At 42.6% G+C, this 20,316-nt stretch overlaps 1 protein-coding gene across 3 annotated transcripts in view; it reads left to right on the top strand.

Annotated features, from left to right (window-relative positions):
* Positions 1-20,316, top strand: part of LOC141114043 (uncharacterized) — a 64,646-nt gene that overhangs the window by 31,134 nt on the left and 13,196 nt on the right. For all 3 annotated transcript variants that reach the window (XM_073607490.1, XM_073607489.1, XM_073607491.1), the window contains 3 exons: positions 1,137-1,191; positions 5,658-5,736; positions 8,146-8,212. In XM_073607490.1, the coding sequence (XP_073463591.1) occupies positions 1,137-1,191; positions 5,658-5,736; positions 8,146-8,212 (201 nt within the window). The remainder of the gene's footprint in view (positions 1-1,136; positions 1,192-5,657; positions 5,737-8,145; positions 8,213-20,316) is intronic.

The following is a 20,316-nucleotide window of genomic DNA, read 5'->3' as shown; positions in this document are numbered from 1 at the left end:
AGCAATGCCGGCAGCACTAATACGTCTATTACCCAAAGACAACCTCTGGATATGATGCTGAGCACATGCACTCAACTTCTTTGGTCGAAAATGGCGAGGCCTGTTCTGCGTGGAACCTGTCCTGTTAAACCTCTGCATAGTCTTGGCCACAATGCTGCAGCTCAGTTTTAGGGTCTTGGCAATCTTCTTATAGCCTAGGCCATCTTTATGTAGAGCAACAATTCTTTTGCTTACAATGGTATATTAAACAGAGCAAGGAAGGAGGAAGAGGACTGTACTGCATTATAACTTATATGGACATACTGTACATGAACGTATGTTTGTATGGGTTGAGGTGTATCACGTTCTGCACCTGTACTGCTGGCCCCTACACCTTGTTGATATTTACTTCTTGCACTGAATGTCATTCATGCAATACATGCGCAGAATTGGCCTTCAATTAATCTGAATGACTAAAGGCCGAGGCCATTCTGCACCTGCACCACCACCATATCATCATGGTCTCATTCAGAGCAAAATGTACACAGTAAACAATTTGTAGTAAGCAGTGGCTGCACATGGGCAGAATGACCTCGGCCTTCTGTCATTGAGAATGATGGCCTTCTGCACCTGTCTACACATCGCTTGTTTAAATATCGGCTCCGATATCATTGGCAGCGTTTACAATTGATACTGTAGTTAACATTTGCACACGTTTTTCCATGTGTACAGCGTGGAATATTGTCAAAATGTAACTAGACCTTGGAAGCAGGTTTTTCTTGTTTTAGTTTACTCAGCAAAATTCTACATACCAATAGAGACCTGTGATTGGCCATAGAATACAATACTGTGGCATTCAGATCCATATACAGTACATTACAGAGCTGAACGCAGTATATTGTATTCTTGTGTGCATGAGCGCTAATTATTTGAAATCTGTCAGCTGATGAGCAGTATGGAGTGGTATGTAGTTGGGTTCCCATGATGGTGAAAGAGCGGAGGTTGGACATCAGCAGTGAGTTGATGATCACCAATAGTCCAAGGAGCTCTCAGTGGAAGGGGGGGAGGGTTGTAATATTTTTGTTGAGTTGTACATAAGATTGGGGGTAAATCTTGGAAGTAAATCTGTTTAATGAATATCTGTTTTTCCCCAATAGGAGCCAATGCTCAACCTGAAGTTCTACCAAAACGAGATACCCTTTGAACCTTATGGTCAGTAAAGAAAACGCTTTAAATTGTCATGTTTTTTGAACTAGTCTCTCAAAACAGATACGGACCAAAGATGAATGCTTACTTCTGGGCAGTGTTATTTTATTCATAGTCATATAGTCCTCTGCAATGGCCACACATATGCCAGGCTTCATCATACAGAATAATGGCTATTCCTGCCCTGAGCTTGAGTTGTGTTCCCAGGCAGCTATTATATTTAAAGTGTTTTCCCATACAGCCATTATTATTATGACCAAATCAAACCCATACAGCCGTTATTATTATGGTCACATCCAACTCATACCCATACAGCCATTATTATTATTGCCAAGTATAACCCATACCCATACAGCCATTATTATCATAGCCAAGTCCAACCCATATGGCCATTATTATTATGGCCATGTCCAACCCATACCTATACAGTCATTATTTTTATGGCCAAGTCCAACCCATACCCATACAGCCATTATTATGGCCAAGTATAACCCATACCCATACAGTCATTATAATTATAGCCAAGTCCAACCCATATGCCCATTATTATTATTATTATTATGGCCAAATCCAACCTATACCCATACAGCCATTATAGTTATGACAAAGTCCAATCCTGCACAGTAAACACTGTGCCGGAAATTCCTTGGTCAGCATCTGAGGTCTGCATTGCTACTGGAGAAATTTGTGGAAATTGTTGGGGAGGGAGGTTGAGTAGACTATAGGATTTTTTTTATTGATGTTCACATTGCTGAAATAAAGTTTCAATATTTGGCCTCTGTACCAGTGCTGCGCTTTAGGCTTAGGACCAGTCATATTTAAATGTTAGCTCAGCACTATCTCTGTGTTTGCAATAACATGGGACTATGGGAAGGTATTGGATAGCAGTAGCCATGATGGTTCGACCTCTTTATCTTCCTATTGACAAAACCACTGTATATAACAACAAGGACCAAAATATTGAAAACACCACTGGAGTCACTGGGTATAGTTATAGAATGGCATTCCAAACGCCCAGAAAAAAAAACAGCCAAAACACCATTATTGCAATCTATAGTTATAGTCCTCTGCCACTCCTCCATGATGACATCACAGAGCTGGTGGATGTTGGAGACCTTGCGCTCTTCCACCTTCCGTTTGAGAATTCCCCACAGGTGCTCAATAGGGTTTAGGTCTGGAGACATGCTTGGCCAGTCCATCACCTTTACCATCAGCTTCTTTAGCAAGGCAGTGGTCGACTTGGAGGTGTGTTTGGGGTCCTTATCATGTTGGAATACTGCCCTGTGGCCCAGTCTCCGAAGGGATGGGCTCATGCTCTACTTCAGTATGTCACAGTACATGTTGGCATTCATGGTTCCCTCAATGAACTGTAGCTCCCCAGTGCCGGCAGCACTCATGCAGCCCCAGACCATGACACTCCCACCACCATGCTTGACACACTTGTCTTTGTACTCCTCACCTGGTTGCCGCCACACACGCTTGACACCATATGAACCAAATAAGTTTATCTTGGTCTCATCAGACCACAGGACATGGTTCCAGTAATCCATGTCCTTAGTCTGCTTGTCTTAAGAAAACTGTTTGTGGGCTTTCTTGTGCATCATCTTTAGAAGAGGCTTCCTTGTGGGATGACAGCCATACAGACCAGTTTGATGCAGTGTGGCGTATGATCTGAGCACTGACAGGCTGACCCCTCCCCCCCACTCCTTCAACCTCTGCAGCAATGCTGGCAGCACTCATACGTCTATTTCCCAAAGACAACCTCTGGATATGACGCTGAGCACGTGCTCTCAACTGCTCTGGTCGACCATGGCGAGGCCTTTTTCTGAATGGAACCTGTCCTGTTAAACCGCTGTATGGTCTTGGTCACCATGCTGCAGCTCAGTTTCAGAGTCTTGGCAATCTTTTTATAGCCTAGGCCTTTTTTTTTTTGTAGAGTAACAATTCTTTTTTTCAGATCCTCAGAGAGTTCTTTGCTATGAGGTGCCATGTTGAACTTCCAGTGACCAGTATGAGAGCGTGAGAGCGATAACACCAAATTTAACACACCTGCTCCCCATTCACACCTGAGACCTTGTAACACTAACGAGTCATGTGACACTGGGGAGGGCAAAATGGCTAATTAGGCCCAATTTTGACATTTTCACTTAGGGGTGTACTCACTTTTGTTGCCAGCAGTTTAGACATTAATGGCTGTGTGAGTTATTTGAGGGGACAGCAAATTTACACTGTTATGCAAGCTGTACACTCACTACTTTACATTGTAGCAAAGTGTAATTTCTTCAGTGTTGTCACATGAAAAGATATAATAAAAAAGTTACAAAAATGTGAGGGGTGTACTCACTTTTGTGAGATACTGTATAAAAAATATATTTATTACAGCAATTTTAAAAAACACATATAAAGAACAAATTGTGCCACAGGAAGGCACATGATTTCTCTCTTTAGACTGGACAATAAGATAGTGATGGCAAAAGGCATCACATCACATGACACATATGGTTCTTCTCGACAAGTTCCGCGGAGAAGATTCCACTTCTTCAGGAGTTCTTAGAGAGCAAGCAAGAATTTTTATTTCTACAAAAAAGAAAATAATAATTATAACAGCATGGTAAAAAAGGACAATATATGCTTGATTACAAGGGCTGTGTAGAGTCTTACCCACAATGTGACTACATGTGCAGCGCCACAGTTTGCGTCTGTTCTGGCGAATATGGGAGCCCTATAACAAGGGACATGTGGTCCCAGTCTGGTGAATCAAAACTACATCATGTAGAGAACTGGGAAAGATGGTCTTAAGATATGGAAATATTTGTGTTGGATAACACACTGTATTTTTATATATCTACCTATGTGTTGAAGTCCTTATACAGTACCATTAAAGTCCATAATATCCTCAAATAATGTTTTCTCTGTAAATGAATATAGGACGTAGGTACTCTTAACAAACAAATATCCTCTATGGCACATACTCTATACATCTTGTGTTTTAGTTGAAAATTAAGATTGGCGACAATAATTTGTATATCATTTTGTGCATATTACTAATCCACTGTACCAGAGAAAGGTCTATATGCTTACAGGATTGATCAACCTTGCACTCATCTTAAGTGAGTTTTTGGCGACTATAGTAGTCACAAAGTGTTTCATTTGGGCATTTGGTAACTTCTTTACCCACTTCCCCTACACAAAGGTCATTGTTAAAGTATAACTAAAGACAAAATGCTATTTTTTATTTTTTTTTATTTTTTTAGTTTTGGATAGAGTGGAGAGGGATTATAACCCCTGTAAGTTTTTATTGCTGTTTGTGCCCCCTGTTAAGGAGATTCTCCCTCTCTAGTTGTCCTGTATACCATTCTTACCTAGAGCAGTGATCTCCAAACTATGGTCCAGGGACCGGATGCCGCCCATTGCCTGCCTTTATCTGGCCCTTGAGGCACTTTTTTTCCCACTGACACCAACAATGGGGTATAATTCCTGTTACTGACATTAACAACAAGGCACTATTTCTCACATTGACACCAATGATGGGGCACTGTTCCTCTCACTGACACCAATGATTGGACACTATTCCTCTCACTGACACCAATGATCGGGCACTATTCCTCTCACGGACACCAATGATCGGGCACTATTCCTCTCACGGACACCAATGATCGGGCACTCTTCCTTCCACTGACACCAACGATGGGGCACTCTTCCTCCCACTGACACCAACGATGGGGCACTCTTCCTCCCACTGACACTAATGATGGGGAACTATTCCTCCCACTGACACCAATGATGGGGCACTATTCCTCCCACGGACACCAACGATAAGGCACTATTCCTCCCACTGACACCAACGATGGGGCACTAATCCTTTCACTGACACTAGTGATGGGCACTATTCCTCAAACTGACACCAACGATGGGGCAGTATTTCTTCCACTGACACCAACAATAGGTGTCAGTGGGAGGAATTCCTCCCCCATAATGTCAAAGATGCACTGTTTACTCCCACTTTCGCCAAGACAATTTCTACTCCCAATGGACACAGTCAGGCCCCCCTGAAATCTGAAGGACAGTAAGCTGGCCCTTTGTTAAGAAAGTTTGGAGACCCCTGCCCTAGAGTGAAAGTAAAAGAAAATCCCAAAATTTGGGTTGACCCCAGAACAATAATAGAGGAGAAATCTTACAATGGGGACACTAGTTCTGGTGACACCGTGGGATTGCCTCACTTTGGAGGGATATCGTCACACTTCCTGTTTTTAGTTATGGGACAGGAAGTAAAGTGAAATGCCCAATGGGACACAGATGGAAAAAACAACTGACAGGGGTTATAACCCTCCCTTATCCAAAAATTGAAATGAAAAGGTTTTGCCTTTAGCTACACTTTAAGCTTGTTATACTGTACTTTTGCATACTGACCTCTTTATTCCATCTTAGACTCTACAGTTGAAGGTATGACCTGTTCTTTTTATCAAATACAGGAGTGCGTATAGATGACTTGCACAAGTACTGGAAGTTTGATTACTGTGAACTAGAATCAAATCATAGCTACATTCAATGGTAAGTTCACAAAAAGTTAAAAAAAATAGTGTGGAATCTTTACTCAAAGCTTCATAAAGTTACTTATTGCTATATGGGTTTTTTAAAATAAGGCCACCTAAAGGCAGGGGTTATTACCTACCTTTTTATACCGCCAACATCCCCCAACTTCCTTCACTGTAAGAGCTATGCAGTCCTAAAATCTTCTGTATCTGGCGCTCCCGGAGTGTCACATTCCTGCCAACACCCCCCCCCCCCCTCTGCATGCTGTGGTTGCGTCCACCAGCTGCTACGTCACTACAGGCACAGTTGTGACTTTGCATCCAGTGGAAGAAACCACAGCGCTAAGTTGGGGACAAGACATCTGACACACCCTGAAGCCAGCTTAGCTCTGCAACAGAGTGAAGATTGTCAGTGTTCGCAGAGCAACGGGTAATTATTTACCCTTGTCTATGCAGGCTGGCCTTTATGTACCTTGTAGAAAGAAAAGGAGATTGCCAAGTAAGGAGCCCCTCCAGGTAGTATGATAGGGGCATGCCACCCAATGTGCAGTTTAAAATACTTGGCAAACTAGTCAAAAGAATACAATTGTTCCCTTATAGAATAATTGTTTATTTAGGTTATGACACAGTGCCAGATTTTGCTAGTAGGTTGTGCTGCATGTGAAATCAGATCTCTGTCCCCTGAAAAAAAAAAAAAAAAAAACGTGACCCAGAGATTGGGAGAACCCTTTACTGTTCAGAGGGTCCCCAACAATTGGGAACTACAAATAGGGTGTGAAGTTCCTCTTTAGAGTGACCTCTGACCCCCAGACACTTATAGCTGAAGTGTCAAATCAGACAATGTGAATAAATCTAATTAGGAGGAACATATAAAGCTTTCATAAATTAAGCCTCGTACACACGGTACGATTGTTGGCCAACCAAGCGTCTGATTTTTGTCAAAAGAGCGTGTGTCAGGATCTTGTCTTGCATACTAACGGTACACAATTGTCGAAAAACAACAACGTAGTGACGTACTACGAGGAATTTCAGGTCTTGAGCGCCACCCTTTGGGCCCCTTCTGCTAATTTCATGTTTGGTGAGCATTGATTCCGAGCATGCGTGTTTGTACTTTCTACTTTTGTGTGATGGATTTGTGTACTGACCATATGAAAATCTGACGTCAAACCGTTGTCCGCTGAAAATTTACTAGCCTGCCATCCAGGATTTGTTGGCCGAAAGTTGGACAACAATTGTCAGAAGGAGCGTACTAACGGTAAGATTTTAAGACAACAGTTGGTCAACAGACAACCCCCTGCCAACAATCGTTCCGTGTGTACAAGGCTTAAGACTGCACAGAGAGGATGATGACATCCAGATTTATGCATAAGCTTAGTGATTACTAATTTTCCCAAAAAAGCCCAGCCAGCCACTGTAGACTCTATATTGTCAAAAGTATTGTGACACCTGCCTTTACACACACATGAACTTTAATTGCATCCCAGTCTTAGTCTGTAGGGTTCAGTATTGAGTTGGCCCACCCTTTGCAGTTATAACAGCTTCAACTCTTCTGGGAAGGCTGTACACAAGGTTTAGGAGTGTGTCTATGGGAATGTTTGACCATTGTTCCAGAAGCAGCATTTGTGAGGTCAGGCACTGATGTTGAAGGAGAAGGCCTGGCTTGCAGTCTCCGCTCTAAGGTGTTCTATCAGGTTGAGGTCAGGACTCAAGTTCCTCCACCCCAAACTCACTCATCAATGTCTTTTATGGACCTTGCTTTGTGCACTGGTCCAAATCATTTGGTGGAGGGGGGATTATGGTGTGGGGTTGTTTTTCAGGGGTTGGGCTTGGCCCCTTAGTTCCAGTGATGGTCTTAAGGCGTCAGCATACCAAGACATTTTGGACAATATCATGCTCCCAACTTTGTTTGAACAGTTTGGGGATGGCCCCTTCCTGTTCCAACATGACTGCACATCAGTGTTCATAGAGACATGGATAAGCGAGTTTAGGGTGGAGGAACTTGACTGGACTGCATAGAGTCCTGACCTCAAATTCGTTATCACTAAGCTTATGCATAAATCTGGATGTCATCATTCTCTCTGTGAGGTCTCTTTCTATGGGGTTGATTCACTAAAGGCAAATAGACTGTGCACTTTGCAAGGGCAGTTGCACGCTGTAAGGGCATTTAGTAAATGAGGGCAACCTCTGCTGATTTCCATCATCCAATCATGTGCAAGCACAAATGCTGTTTTCCTTAAAATTTCCTTGGATGTGATTGGATATTCACTGCAAAGTATTTCTTCATCTCATTTACTGTGCTCTGGAGCAAATGCCCATGCAGAGTGCAATTGCACTTGCAAAGAGCACAGCCCATTTGCCTTTAGTAAATCTACCCCTATATATTTACCCTTGTTGCTGTAATTGCTGAGCAATCTTTGTTTTATTGTAGGCTTTTTCCACTGCGGGAACCTGGTATGAACAATAGAGCCAAGCCACTTACAGAAAAAGAGATGGAGGTACTGGATTGATGCCTAAAGTCAATTTGTGATTCATCCTTACTTATGTTGTAGCATTTTTGAATCAGTGGCTAAGAGATGACTTCATTACTAGCTGGTGGAAAACCTTTACATATGAGCCAAAAACGAGAAAGATGGGAATCCTGCCTAGATAAATACAAAGTAGCACTCACCGGGTATATAGCGGGGGGTGTAATCAAAATACTGAGACAAGAAAAATAAAAAATAAAAAAACAAAAAGACTATAACACACCCTAAAGAGTTAAACTACACAATTTTATTAAGCTATAAAATCAGAATACAAAAAGGCAATATATAAATCCCTAAATCCCCTATAGTAGATAAAAGAAGGAAGTCCCACAGAGTGGGAACCCACCAACCTGTCTATAGCCTCCCAAATAATGACCTGTAAACAGATGGTCCATGCAATTATGTATGAATGACTGAAATGGAAATCTGCAGTCCATGGAATCCTCCCACCCCCGATATAGAGCACTCCCCTTCTACACCTATATGAACCCCCAGCTACCTAAAAATGAGGGCTGAACCGTGAAATTCCCAAGGAGACATCGTGATTCTGCAAATTCAATCACAAAAGGTAAAAAAATTACCCAGTTGGTCAGTCCGTCAGTCAAAAATGTCATGGAAAAAATTAACAAAAAAGGGGGAAACTATAATAGTCCAAACAAAAGGCATGTAGGGGGAAGGAGAGCGCTTTACTCCTTATGATAATAGGTAGCCTTGAGTATGGATAATTCCCATTGATCCTATCCTCTGGTCCAAGAGAAAAGTTATTGTGAGATACTGAACATCGTTGGTGAATCGCTGAATGTTGTAAAATATGTAGTCACAATGAAACCTGTACATAGGTTGTGAAAACTGGAAAAATAAAGACCACAGCTTTAATAGTAAAATAAAACAAATACACAAAAAAGATCAAATCTAGAGCAGATACAAAAGAGTAAATACATACGGTAAGTAACAATTATACGTTCTGTTTCTCTATCTTGCTCTTGGGCAGCGTTTATAAATATTGTGTCAGACAGTCTTTTTTATAGCATCAGCTGTAATGGCTGCTGTATTTACACAGCAACTCGCGGCTGTCATTTTGACAGCCCTGAATTGCGGGAAACACGAGAGAAAGCGGCAGTCAAACAGAAGTACAGTTCATACTACAGGCACCATGTGTACCTCAAACTTGTTTTTTTGTTCATGTGTAGCACGCCCAGTTTCCACAACTGGTTAAGCAACAGAAACACAAAGTATAAAATGCAGTTAACAGAATAACAACGTTGATATTTTAGGGATTTAGAAATGACCACCATAATTCCACAAAACCAGGGATCTCCAAACTTTCTAAACAAATGGCCAGTTCACTATCCTTGGTGCTTTACAGCTGGCCAGACTGTGGCCAGTGAGAGTAATCAACTCCCCATCATTGGTTTTAGGGGGCAGGAATAATGCCCTAGCATTGGTGTCAGTGGGAGACATCATTGGTATCAGTGGGAGGAATAGTTCCCCATTGTTGGTATCAGTGGGGGGAATACTTCCTCATCATCGGTGTCAATGAGGAATAGTGCCCTATTGTTGGTGTCAGGGGCAGGAACTATGCCCCCCACTGTTAGCAGTGGGGGGAATATTGCCTCAAGGGCCAGAATAAAGCAAGCAAAGGGCCACATCCAGCCCTGGGCTGCAGTTTTGAAATTACTGCCATATATTAATCCCATAAGAGCCAGCAGCTGCAACATAATGTGAGTGAGTTTAACCGCTTCATATCCGTGCTATTGCCAAATGACGGCAACAGCGCGGATCTACATTGCCGGGACGTCTATTGACGTCGTCCCGTGCACGAGCGGCCTGCGCGCCCCCTGCAGGGTGCCCGCGGCGCGCTCGGAGATCAGCGAGTCTATGAGACTCGCCTGATCACAGATCAGAGTAAGGGGTCAAGCCCGACCCCTTGCCACATGATCAGCTGTCAGCCTATTAAAGCTGATCATGTGATGTAAACAGAGCCGGTAATCGGCTATTTTTCTCCTCACGCTGACAGCGTGAGGAAGAAAAAAAAGCCGATCACCGGTGGCCGTGATCGGGACATCAGTCCCGATCACGGCAATCATCTGCCCCCTGCCAGTGACACCTAAGAAAAGGGAGCAGTGCCGCCTACCAGTGCCCACCAGCGTCACCCATCAGTGCCCACAGTGCCATCCATCAATGCCCACAGTGCCACCCATCAGTGCCACCCATCAGCGCCCACATCAGTGCCACAACAGTGCTGCACACACATCCGTGCCACCCATCAGTGCCACCCATCAGCGCCCATCAGTGGCCATCAGTGCCGCCTTACCTGTGCCCATCAGTACCACCTTATCTGTCCCCATCTGTGCTGCCTTAACTGTGCCTATCAGTGCCGCCTTAACTGTGCCTATCAGTGCCCACCAGTGCCGCCTCATCAGCGCATATCAATGAAGGAGAAAAATTACCTGTTTGCAAAATTTTATAGCAAACTATGAAACATGATTTTTTTTTTTTTTTCAAAATTTTCCATCTTTTTTTGTTTGTTTAGCAAGAAAAAAAAAATCCCAGCTGTGATCAAATACCACCAAAAGAAAGCTCTATTTGTGGGAAAAAAATGATAAAAATTTCATTTGGGTACAGTGTTGTATGACCGCACAATTGTCATTCAAAGTGCGCCAGCGCTGAAAGCTGAAAATTGGTCTGGGCAGGAGGGGGGTTTAAGTGCCCAGTAAGCAAGTGGTTAATTTAGTGAACCTGTGCTTTGCCCATGCAGGAAAAGCAACAGGTTCACTTAAATGCCTCTCTTCATTTACTCACTTTCCCTTTGTTCCTTCACCAATCCTGGATTGAAGTACAGGGAAATTCTGGGTAAAGGGACCATGTGACATTCAGTTTTAAATACATTTTTTGTGATTTTAGGTGAAGATTACAATAATTATACCCATGCAGGGGCTAAAATATCTGATAAGAATAAAAGTTGATAAGGATACAAAGTCGGGTTTCCATGGTAGCAAACTTCCTAGTCTAAAACAATGCCCTATCTGGGAGCCTCTTATGGGCCGAAAAGCATTGGTTAGTGGTGCATACTATTATACAGGCCCGTAGGTCCAAACAGGAAAGGGGGAAGGAGGGGAGGGAGTATTGGAAGCCGGCTGAGAAAGGGGAGATACAGTAGGAAAACCCCAGAGTATGGGCGAGATTAAGGTGGAATATCAAGGGCTTCAGGTAAGGAAGAAAACGGGATCAACTGGAGGATGGGTTCAGGAGGGGATGTGTGAGAGTAGATTCTATTTGTACACTGGACCAGAGCCTGATGAGTAGGCTATAGGTAGTTCAGGCTAGATGAGTTCAAAGGTGGAAAGATGTAAGTAAGCCTTGGTTCTGATATTTTGAGAATATGGGGACCAAGATACTGGATAATTTCTCATTAACCAGCATCAAGTTCACAAGTTCTTTGACTTCTAGAAAGCAGAATGTAGGCTTCTTTCAGGCTTTAGCAATCACTTGTGTAACAGCCAGGAACATATATGTAGCAGCCAGTTTGTGTTGCTGTGAGAAGAGGCCTGGAACTTTATGGTGTAGAAGGGCCATCTTTGCATCCTTTGGGACAGCTATATGGTTTGAATAAGACTGAACATCTTAGACCAAAACATGGTCAACTTTGGGTCAGATGGGACCATGTGACTTTCTCCCTTTTCTCCACAAGCCAGTGCTAGAATGTTCAATCACCAGGGCCTAGTGATTTCGTACAGAGGCAGGCGAACAGTCCTTATGCCGCGTACACACGATCGGAAATGCCGCCAGCAAAACTCTGATGAGAGCTTTTTGTTGAAAAATGCGACCATGTGTATGCTCCATCTGTCTTTTTGCTGGCGGAATTCCAGCCAGCAAAAGATTGAGAGCATGTTCTTTATTTTTCGGTCGGGAAAAGTTCCTGTCCGAAAATGCAATCATTTGTATGCAATTCAGTCGCGGAGACTGTCACTTTTTAAATAGCTTTTTTTTTTTTTTTCTCTGGTTCCATCAGTCTATCAATTAAGGGGGGTGGTTAATTGCTCACAGGTGCCTATTTAACTGGTTGTAGGACTGTGGAACTTGGTGTAAGTGGAGCTGGTATAAGTGGGAGTTAAAAACAAGAGTTAGAGTGTACAAGTCTTGCTGTTTGTTTGCTGTTTGTTTGCTGTTTGTTTGCTTGCTGTTTGCTTGCTGTTTGTTTGCTGTTTGTTTGTTTGCTGTTTGTTTGCTGTTTGTTTACTGTTTGTTTGCTGGGTTGCATTTTTGGGGCTTTTCCTTTTAGTTTTTAATTTGCCTTTTGCTGTCACTTTTTAAATAGCTTTTTTTTTTTTTTCTCTGGTTCCATCAGTCTATCAATTAAGGGGGGTGGTTAATTGCTCACAGGTGCCTATTTAACTGGTTGTAGGACTCAGTCTGAGCGTGCTCAGTCTGAGGCTGTGGAACTTGGTGTAAGTGGAGCTGGTATAAGTGGGAGTTAAAAACAAGAGTTTAAAACGGGAGGTTATAACAGGGGTCATAGTACCTGTGTAGTGTGAGTATCTGAGTGTTGTCTGAGTAGTGTGTGTGGATCGTTAGTACTTGTGTATTGTGTACTGTATACTTGTGTATTGCGAGTGCACGTAGGTCTGTGAGTACCTGTGTATTGTCTTGTTGTGTACCTGTGTATTGTCTTGAGTATTAGTGCCAGGAAGCTAGCTGTTAGGTAATTTGGACAGGGTAAAATCCCCAAATCCTCACTAAATTTAATAGGTACGATGCCCGGCAGGTGTGGAGAGGCGACTCTTTGTACATCTTGCCGCATGTATGCGTTCCTTGATCATCCGATCGAGGGCGAATACTGCTGTGCAAATAAATAGAAAAGACCATCATTCTGAGCCCAGAGTTTTTCATTCTTGGCCCAATCATTTTTGGCCCCTACTGTCTATTGATATGTAAAACACTTTTTGTTCAATCATTCATTTGTTAGTAATAATATCTAGTTAACAACAATAATTTTTGGACAATAAATATGTTCAAAAATACTATACCTGGCTCCAGCTGGGCTCCTCAACTTCTTCCAGGATGGAAGGGCCAGGTTGGTCCTCGGAAGCCTCAGCTGGGGTTGAGGGAATTGTGGATGGAAGTGTAGAAAGTGATTGCTTGGCTTCCATCTGATCTTCCAGAAACTGCATCCTGTTGTAGTACCACAGACTGGGTACATACACATCCTTTGCCGCTGCTCCTGATTTCATGGAAGCCTGGACCTTATTAAGCTCCTTCCTATATGTTCTTCTCAAGCTACCAATTTTCTTATCCACAAACTCGATGTCTGCGTCGGGGACCTGCGTCTTCACAAATTGCAGCAGTTTCTCCTAGCTGGTTTATTTCGATATAAGGGGTTTTTAACCTCCCACAAATTTCTCATATCCCTGTATCTGTCTATGAACTGGCCCATGAATTCCGGGTCTTTGAATTGTTTCATATTTGCTGCAAGACAAAACACAAGACAAAAACACTAATATCAGGCTAAACTCTCCTAATCGTATCCCAATATAAGCCTTATTCTCGAATCAGTATAGGCCACTGATGTCCCAAGTTAAAAAGTTACCTTTGTTATAACGTTCGGCGCTTCCTCCACAGATTATACGTACGACATACACGTGTTAGTTTTATATACACTGCGCATGTATGAAACTCCGCCCGCGTCGCCCGCCCCTGACGTTCTTTCTCTAATATTCCCCACCCCTTCTCTTTCGTCGCAGTGGGAGAGGAACATGGCGGAGACACAGCAGGTGCATAACAGCAGTAACGAGGAGGAAAGCCCGGAGCCCAAAACGTCCCGATCCCGCAGGAGATTTAAGGCCTCAAATATGGCCTTTATAGAGATGGTGGAGATGGTGGACATCTTGAAGAGGGACGACTATGATGGGAAGTATGGACCGTACCTAAACCCAAATGTGAGAAAGGCCAAGATCATGACTAAAGTTGTGAAGAGTCTGCACAGGAATTTTGGGGTACGACGATTCAAGGAGCAATTGAGGAAACGCTGGTCAGACCTGAAATTGAGGGAGCAGGATCAGTACAGAAGGATCAAGAAAGTGCTTCTAAAAAGTAAGTAGTTGTGTTTTCTGATGATTATTATTATTATTATTATTATTAATTGCATGCTGCTCCATGTGCTTTTCTTTACTATTGTACAGTTTAAAATGGCTACTTTCATGGGCACAGTAATCGGTCGTAGAAAACATTGTTCGTTTGCCAACTAAATTAGATGTTTTGGGCAGATACAGGGTTAACTACATTTGGTCATGCTAATTTGTATTAAAAGAAGTTTAGGACATTGTTGTCTAGATGTGTTTGAAACTAGAAAGAATTGCAAACTTGATTCGGTGTAATGTAAGGAGAGGACACTTAGCAGCTGTTTGCACATCTATACTCAGGAGCACTAGTGTGGGACACAAGTACAAACTTTTTTGAGGGTGTCCGAGACAGGTACTCCAGTGGATACTTGGGGTGTCTTCATGTGTGAAACTTGTCCAAAAAAGTTAAGTATTCCAACTTTGGTAAGTGAAAAAATCATGTCTTCAGCTTTAAACTGCCAAAACAGACAATCGTACCCCACTTCCAAACAATGTTTCACATTCATATTTCTGGCCTCAAATATCTGCTAAGTATACCTTTTTGTTTCATTCTCATAGGGGAGTAAAGACTCCGGACGTCTGAGGACACCAGGAAGCCCCCACCTCCTGAAGAAGGGGAACAGAGGACACCACAAGGAAGGAGAGGTGGTTGGGATTGACACCACAACAGGTGAGTGTCTGATACCACAGATTCAGGTAATAGATGTATGCCTGCATATTTATAGTACATGGTGTGTATTTTTTCTTTTAAGTGATGTGCATGTTGTGGAAGAGCAATCTACTCATTTCACGAGTGACAGTGCACAAATGCTAATCCAGGACATAATGTTTTGTAGTCAGGATTTAGACCTCATCAAGCAAAAAACAAATGACATAGAACAAAAGCTGAAGAACATGATTGATGTACTAGGAAGAATCTAAAGAACAACAAAATGACACCATTTTCTATTTTTGGAGACCAATTTTTTTATGCATTTTAAAACCCAAATTTTGAAGATGCACACAGTGTGTCAACATGTGCTATCTGCCATCAGGGGATATCAATGTACGCGTTTTGTGGGTGCAACCCCTTCCTCGTAACTCAAGTAGGTGAGAGGAAGTGGTTGCACCCCCAAAACACATCCATTGATCCCCCATGATGGGAGATAGCCCATGTTGACATTGGGCATGGGATCAGGAAGGAAATGCCCAGTTTGACTCCCAATTTGTGTGCATCTTCCAAATTTGGCTTTTACAGGGGGACATCACCCCATCTGATGAAGGCAATATCAACACATTTTTGACACTATAATGTCTGATATTGCCTTCAGTTTTTCAATGTTGAACTTTGTACGTTCCTGAGTTGTGTATGTTATGTTTTGAAACATGCCTGTTTATGTACTAAAAAAATATTTTCAAGGTAAAACTTTAAAAAAAAAAAAAAAAAAGTTTTACAACGCACATGTGAATGTGCACGGTGTAAAAGGTTTTACACTCAACAATGTGTGGCTTCTTCTTTCAATGCTCAATACCATTTTTTTTTTTTTAAACAATAATTTTTATTTAGTTTTCTGTTTACAAAGAGAGAAAAAGGGAAAGGGGGGTGGACATCGTATATCATACATTGACAGACAACATAAACTGTGATAAAGCTAATTACAGCCAGAAAAATCATACATTAACCTTACAATTGTAACTCCTATGCATGACCCAGAAGGGCTAACATGTGGTATGATAACTGTTGTTTCCTATCACCAGTCACCCCCTTGGGAACTCACTGTGACTTGGTGATGGAATCTTCCCCATAAATCCTTGCATATATCCCGTTTTGTTTTTATTTTCCCCTCCCCCCGTTCTGTCTCTGCTTATTGTCCAATAAGCCTCCAAACATAACCTAAGTGAAGAAGGAAGTACTTTTAACTGTACGAGTAAAAAGAGTGTTGATACTTGGTTAATGCTCTATAGTTCAACCGCAAGGCGGTTGGTTCACATGTACTGTCAAGTTTACTTGTTATAGTTTCCGACTAGTCAGGTCAATACCTTAACCAACCCTTTAATCCAATAATTGGGCTCTCGCGCATGCCCCCCACCTCCTCGAGGCGTCAGGGGCCCGCGATGCCCATTTTTCTAGCAGAATGAAATGAAAGAAAGACTGGATAAAAGAACAGAAAATGCAGTAGTCCTAGAACTGTTAATAAAAAAGAAGGGAAAAGATGAAGAGAGGTGAGTAGAGAGGGGGGGTAGGGAGTGGTGTGTGGGGTGGATGCACTCCTACTAAGTGTGTGATATTTCGCCTGTCAGATATCCTATGAGGTTGTAAGATATCCAATCCAGGGTTCCCATATTTTATTGAACTCAGTTAACTTATCTTTCAAGATTGCCGAAAGGCGTTCATTTACCATTATCCACGAGAGTTTTGCTTTTAATAAGTAAAAGGGGACTGAGCAGGACTTCCAGGATTTTGCTATTGAGATTCTGGCCGCCATAAATATAAATGCTATAAGTCTGCGCATTGATTTTGATGCCCCCTCCACTGGGCGTCCCAACAGTGCGTGCATAGGTGATTTAATTAAATTCACTTGCGTGAGGGAATAAATAAGGTTATAAGTTCGTATCCAAAATCTCCTCACTTTGGGGCATGTCCACCAGGTGTGGAACATAGTGCCATCAGTGTTACATCCCCTAAAACACCGGGGGGACGCCCCCGGGACGAAGGTCGCTATCCTTTCCGGGACCATATACCATCTCATCAAAACTTTATAGTTCGCCTCAATCAAGGAGGTATTAATTATCAATTTAGATGCGTTTTGTATTATTTTGCTCCATTCTTCAGACGATAGGACTGTGTCCATATCCTGTTCCCATTTTTGCATGTAAAATAATTTTTGGGAGGTCAAGACTAAGATGTTGTATATCATTGATATGTGACCCGTGTGCTTATCGAAAGTCCTGCAGAGATTTTCCATTGAGGAAAAGGTAGTGAGATCTGAGGTGCGATTCAATGTTGCCAAAAAGTGTGATATCTGTGTATAACGGAAAAGTTCCGAATTTGGTAAGTCATATTTTTCTCTTAAGGCAACTCTCGACAAGGCACCTCTATGGTCGCAAAAGTCTGCTATACGCATCAAGCCTTTGTTAGTCCACCACGAGAAGTTTTTGGGGTGGAGACCCGGGGTGAACCTAGCGTTTCCAAATATCGGAGCTAGGGGGGTATGCTGGGATTTAAACTTGTGGGTAACTGCCAGTCGATCCCATAGCTCTAATGAGAACGACAAACTTGGGCACAAGACTGTCGGCCTGTCCTTCGCCTTCATCCACATAAAGTGACTAATCTCTCTGTCTGGATACAGAGAAGATTCTATCGCCATCCAGAGCGGTTTAGGTTGTTGCGTGTGAAATCTGATTAATTGAGACATTTGTGCCGCCTGAAAGTATTTAAGTAAATCAGGCATACCCAGGCCCCCGTTCAATTCTGGGGTATATAGTGTTCGCCTGTTCACCCTAGGTCTCTTATGTCCCCAGACATAGTCCAATAGCCTGTTCTGGAATTTCTGTATGTCTTTTTTTATTATTGCTATCGGAAGAGTTCTAAACAAATATAGTACCTTTGGCAAAACGTTCATTTTTATCGAGTACAGCCTTCCAAGCCACGACGGGGGATTATTAGACCATTTTTTAAGATCTTCTAAAATTTTCTTAAAAAGGGGGGGGTAATTGTGTCTGTACAATGTTGTCAGGGTAGGAGTCAGGTGTATACCTAAATACGGTAATGTCTCTCTCTGCCATTTAAATGGGAATGATTGTTGCAGGGCTTGAATTATATGCGTCTGCAAGGAGACCCCAAGTGCCTGTGATTTAGAGTGGTTTACTTTGAGTCCTGTAAATTCTGTGAAATGTCTCAGTACTACCTGCAAATTAGGCAGGGAGGTGACCGGGGATGATAAAAGTAATAGTATGTCATCCGCGAACAAAGCGCATTTGTGTTCGCGCTCGCCGCAACGCACTCCCAATATGTTCTTGTGTTCACGAATTTTGATAGCTAGTGGTTCTAGGGCCAAGATAAATAGTAAAGGGGACAAAGGACAGCCCTGTCTAGTCCCTCTGAGTATTTTTATGTTTTGGGATTGGTGGCCTTTTATTACAAGATTAGCCATGGGGTCGCAATAGATCGCTTTAAGAATGGTCAAGAATTGTGGTCCAAATCCGTATTTCCTTAGGATACAAAAAAGGTAGTCCCAGGATAGCGAATCGAACGCTTTGTGTATATCTAATGAAACCAATAATGCCCCTCTCCTTCCCCCCCCATCCCAACCCGAGTTTAAGGCAGAAATTATATCAATAATGCGTCTGGTTTGGTCCGGGTCCTGTCTATGTGGAACGAATCCTGTCTGGTCTGGGTGTATGTATTGCGATATAAACGAGTTCATGCGGGTTGTCAATATTTTTGTCAGTATTTTAAGGTCAACGTTAATCAACGAAATGGGGCGGTAGTTCGTGCAATCTCCGTGATCTTTGTTAGGCTTAGGGATTACGTGTATAAAGGCCTTGTTTTCGTAAGGTGGCAACGGGGATCCCTTTCTTAGTGAGTTGTAGAAAGAGCAAAGGTGTGGAACCAGAGTTTCCGCAAATTTACGGTAATAGTGGCCCGAAAATCCGTCAGGACCCGGTGATTTTGACGGGTTCAGGGATTTTATTGCTTCCGCCACTTCATTCGCTGTGAACTCTGCCTCCATCACCTCTGTGTGGTCTATAGATAGTGTGGGGAGTTGGATATCTTTTAGGAATCCTTCAACCTTATTCTCACAAAAGTCATTTTTAGGGGAGTCGTAAAGCTCTGAATAAAACTTATAAAATTCCTGTAGTATAAGCTGAGGGTTTTGTGTCACTTGTCCAGTCTGTAGTCTTAATTTGGGGAGCGCGGGATTGTATGGTCTAGGGTTGAGTTTTCTTGCTAACAGCCTATTGGGTTTATCTCCCATTGTGTAATAGCGATGTTTGGTCCATCTTACATATTTTTCTGCTTTTGTGGTGAGACTAAGGTTTAATGCTGTTCTGGCTATGTCTATCTTGTTCCTCAAGTCTGTGTGTGGGTCAGATTTTTGTTCTCGCATTAGTCTGTATAACTCTTCCTCTTGTTGTTCAATATCTTGTGTGCGTTCCCTTTTTACCTTAGTAGCTAGCTGTATTAGTCTGCCACGTATGGTGGCCTTGTGGGCTGCCCATATCATCTCTGGGGAGGAGTTTGTCGACTTATTGTCTTGAAAATAATGTTGTATAGCTTTTTCCACTTCTGTGAATATTACAGGATCACTCAGTAGCAACTCGTTCAATCGCCAGGTCGAGTGACGTGGCTTTGACCAGAGGTCTGACAAAGTAACTTGGACCGCTGAGTGATCCGACCACGCAATGGGAGTTATTTTCGTTGTCAAGATGTAAGGTAACAGGGAAGACAGTGTGAGGAGATGGTCAATGCGGGAGTACGTTTTGTGTACATGTGAGTAAAATGTGTAATCCCGTACTGTGGGGTGAGTGTCCCTCCAGAGATCGATAAGATCATGGCTATGTAGTAAGTGTGCTAATTTATTGCTTTGTTTAGGAGTATGTTTCAGGATCGATTTTCGGGGGTCTGATTTATCAAGAATCTGGTCCAGGGAGGTATTGCTGTCTCCCCCTAGTATCACATGTCCCACTAAGTGGGGTGCTATAACTTCCAGCATATTTTGAAAAAAGTTTATCTGTCCGACATTGGGGGCGTAGTAGGAGAGAAATGTGACCACACTCTCATCAATCTTACCAGCAACCATTATGTATCGGCCCTCTCTGTCTCTTATCACGTTAGTAGGTGTAAAGGGGACCCGTTTGGCTAAACAAACGGCTACTCCCCTTTTTTTGTCTGGTCTGTTAGACAGGAAGACTGTCGGAAATCTTGCACTGAGATATTTTGGGGCCGAAGTCCGTGAGAAGTGTGTCTCCTGT

The sequence above is a fragment of the Aquarana catesbeiana genome, linkage group LG12 (assembly GCF_042186555.1).
Source record: "Aquarana catesbeiana isolate 2022-GZ linkage group LG12, ASM4218655v1, whole genome shotgun sequence".
NCBI lineage: Eukaryota > Metazoa > Chordata > Amphibia > Anura > Ranidae > Aquarana > Aquarana catesbeiana.
The sequence above is the reverse complement of the archived record's forward strand: the minus strand, read 5'-3'. Positions and strand labels throughout refer to the sequence as shown.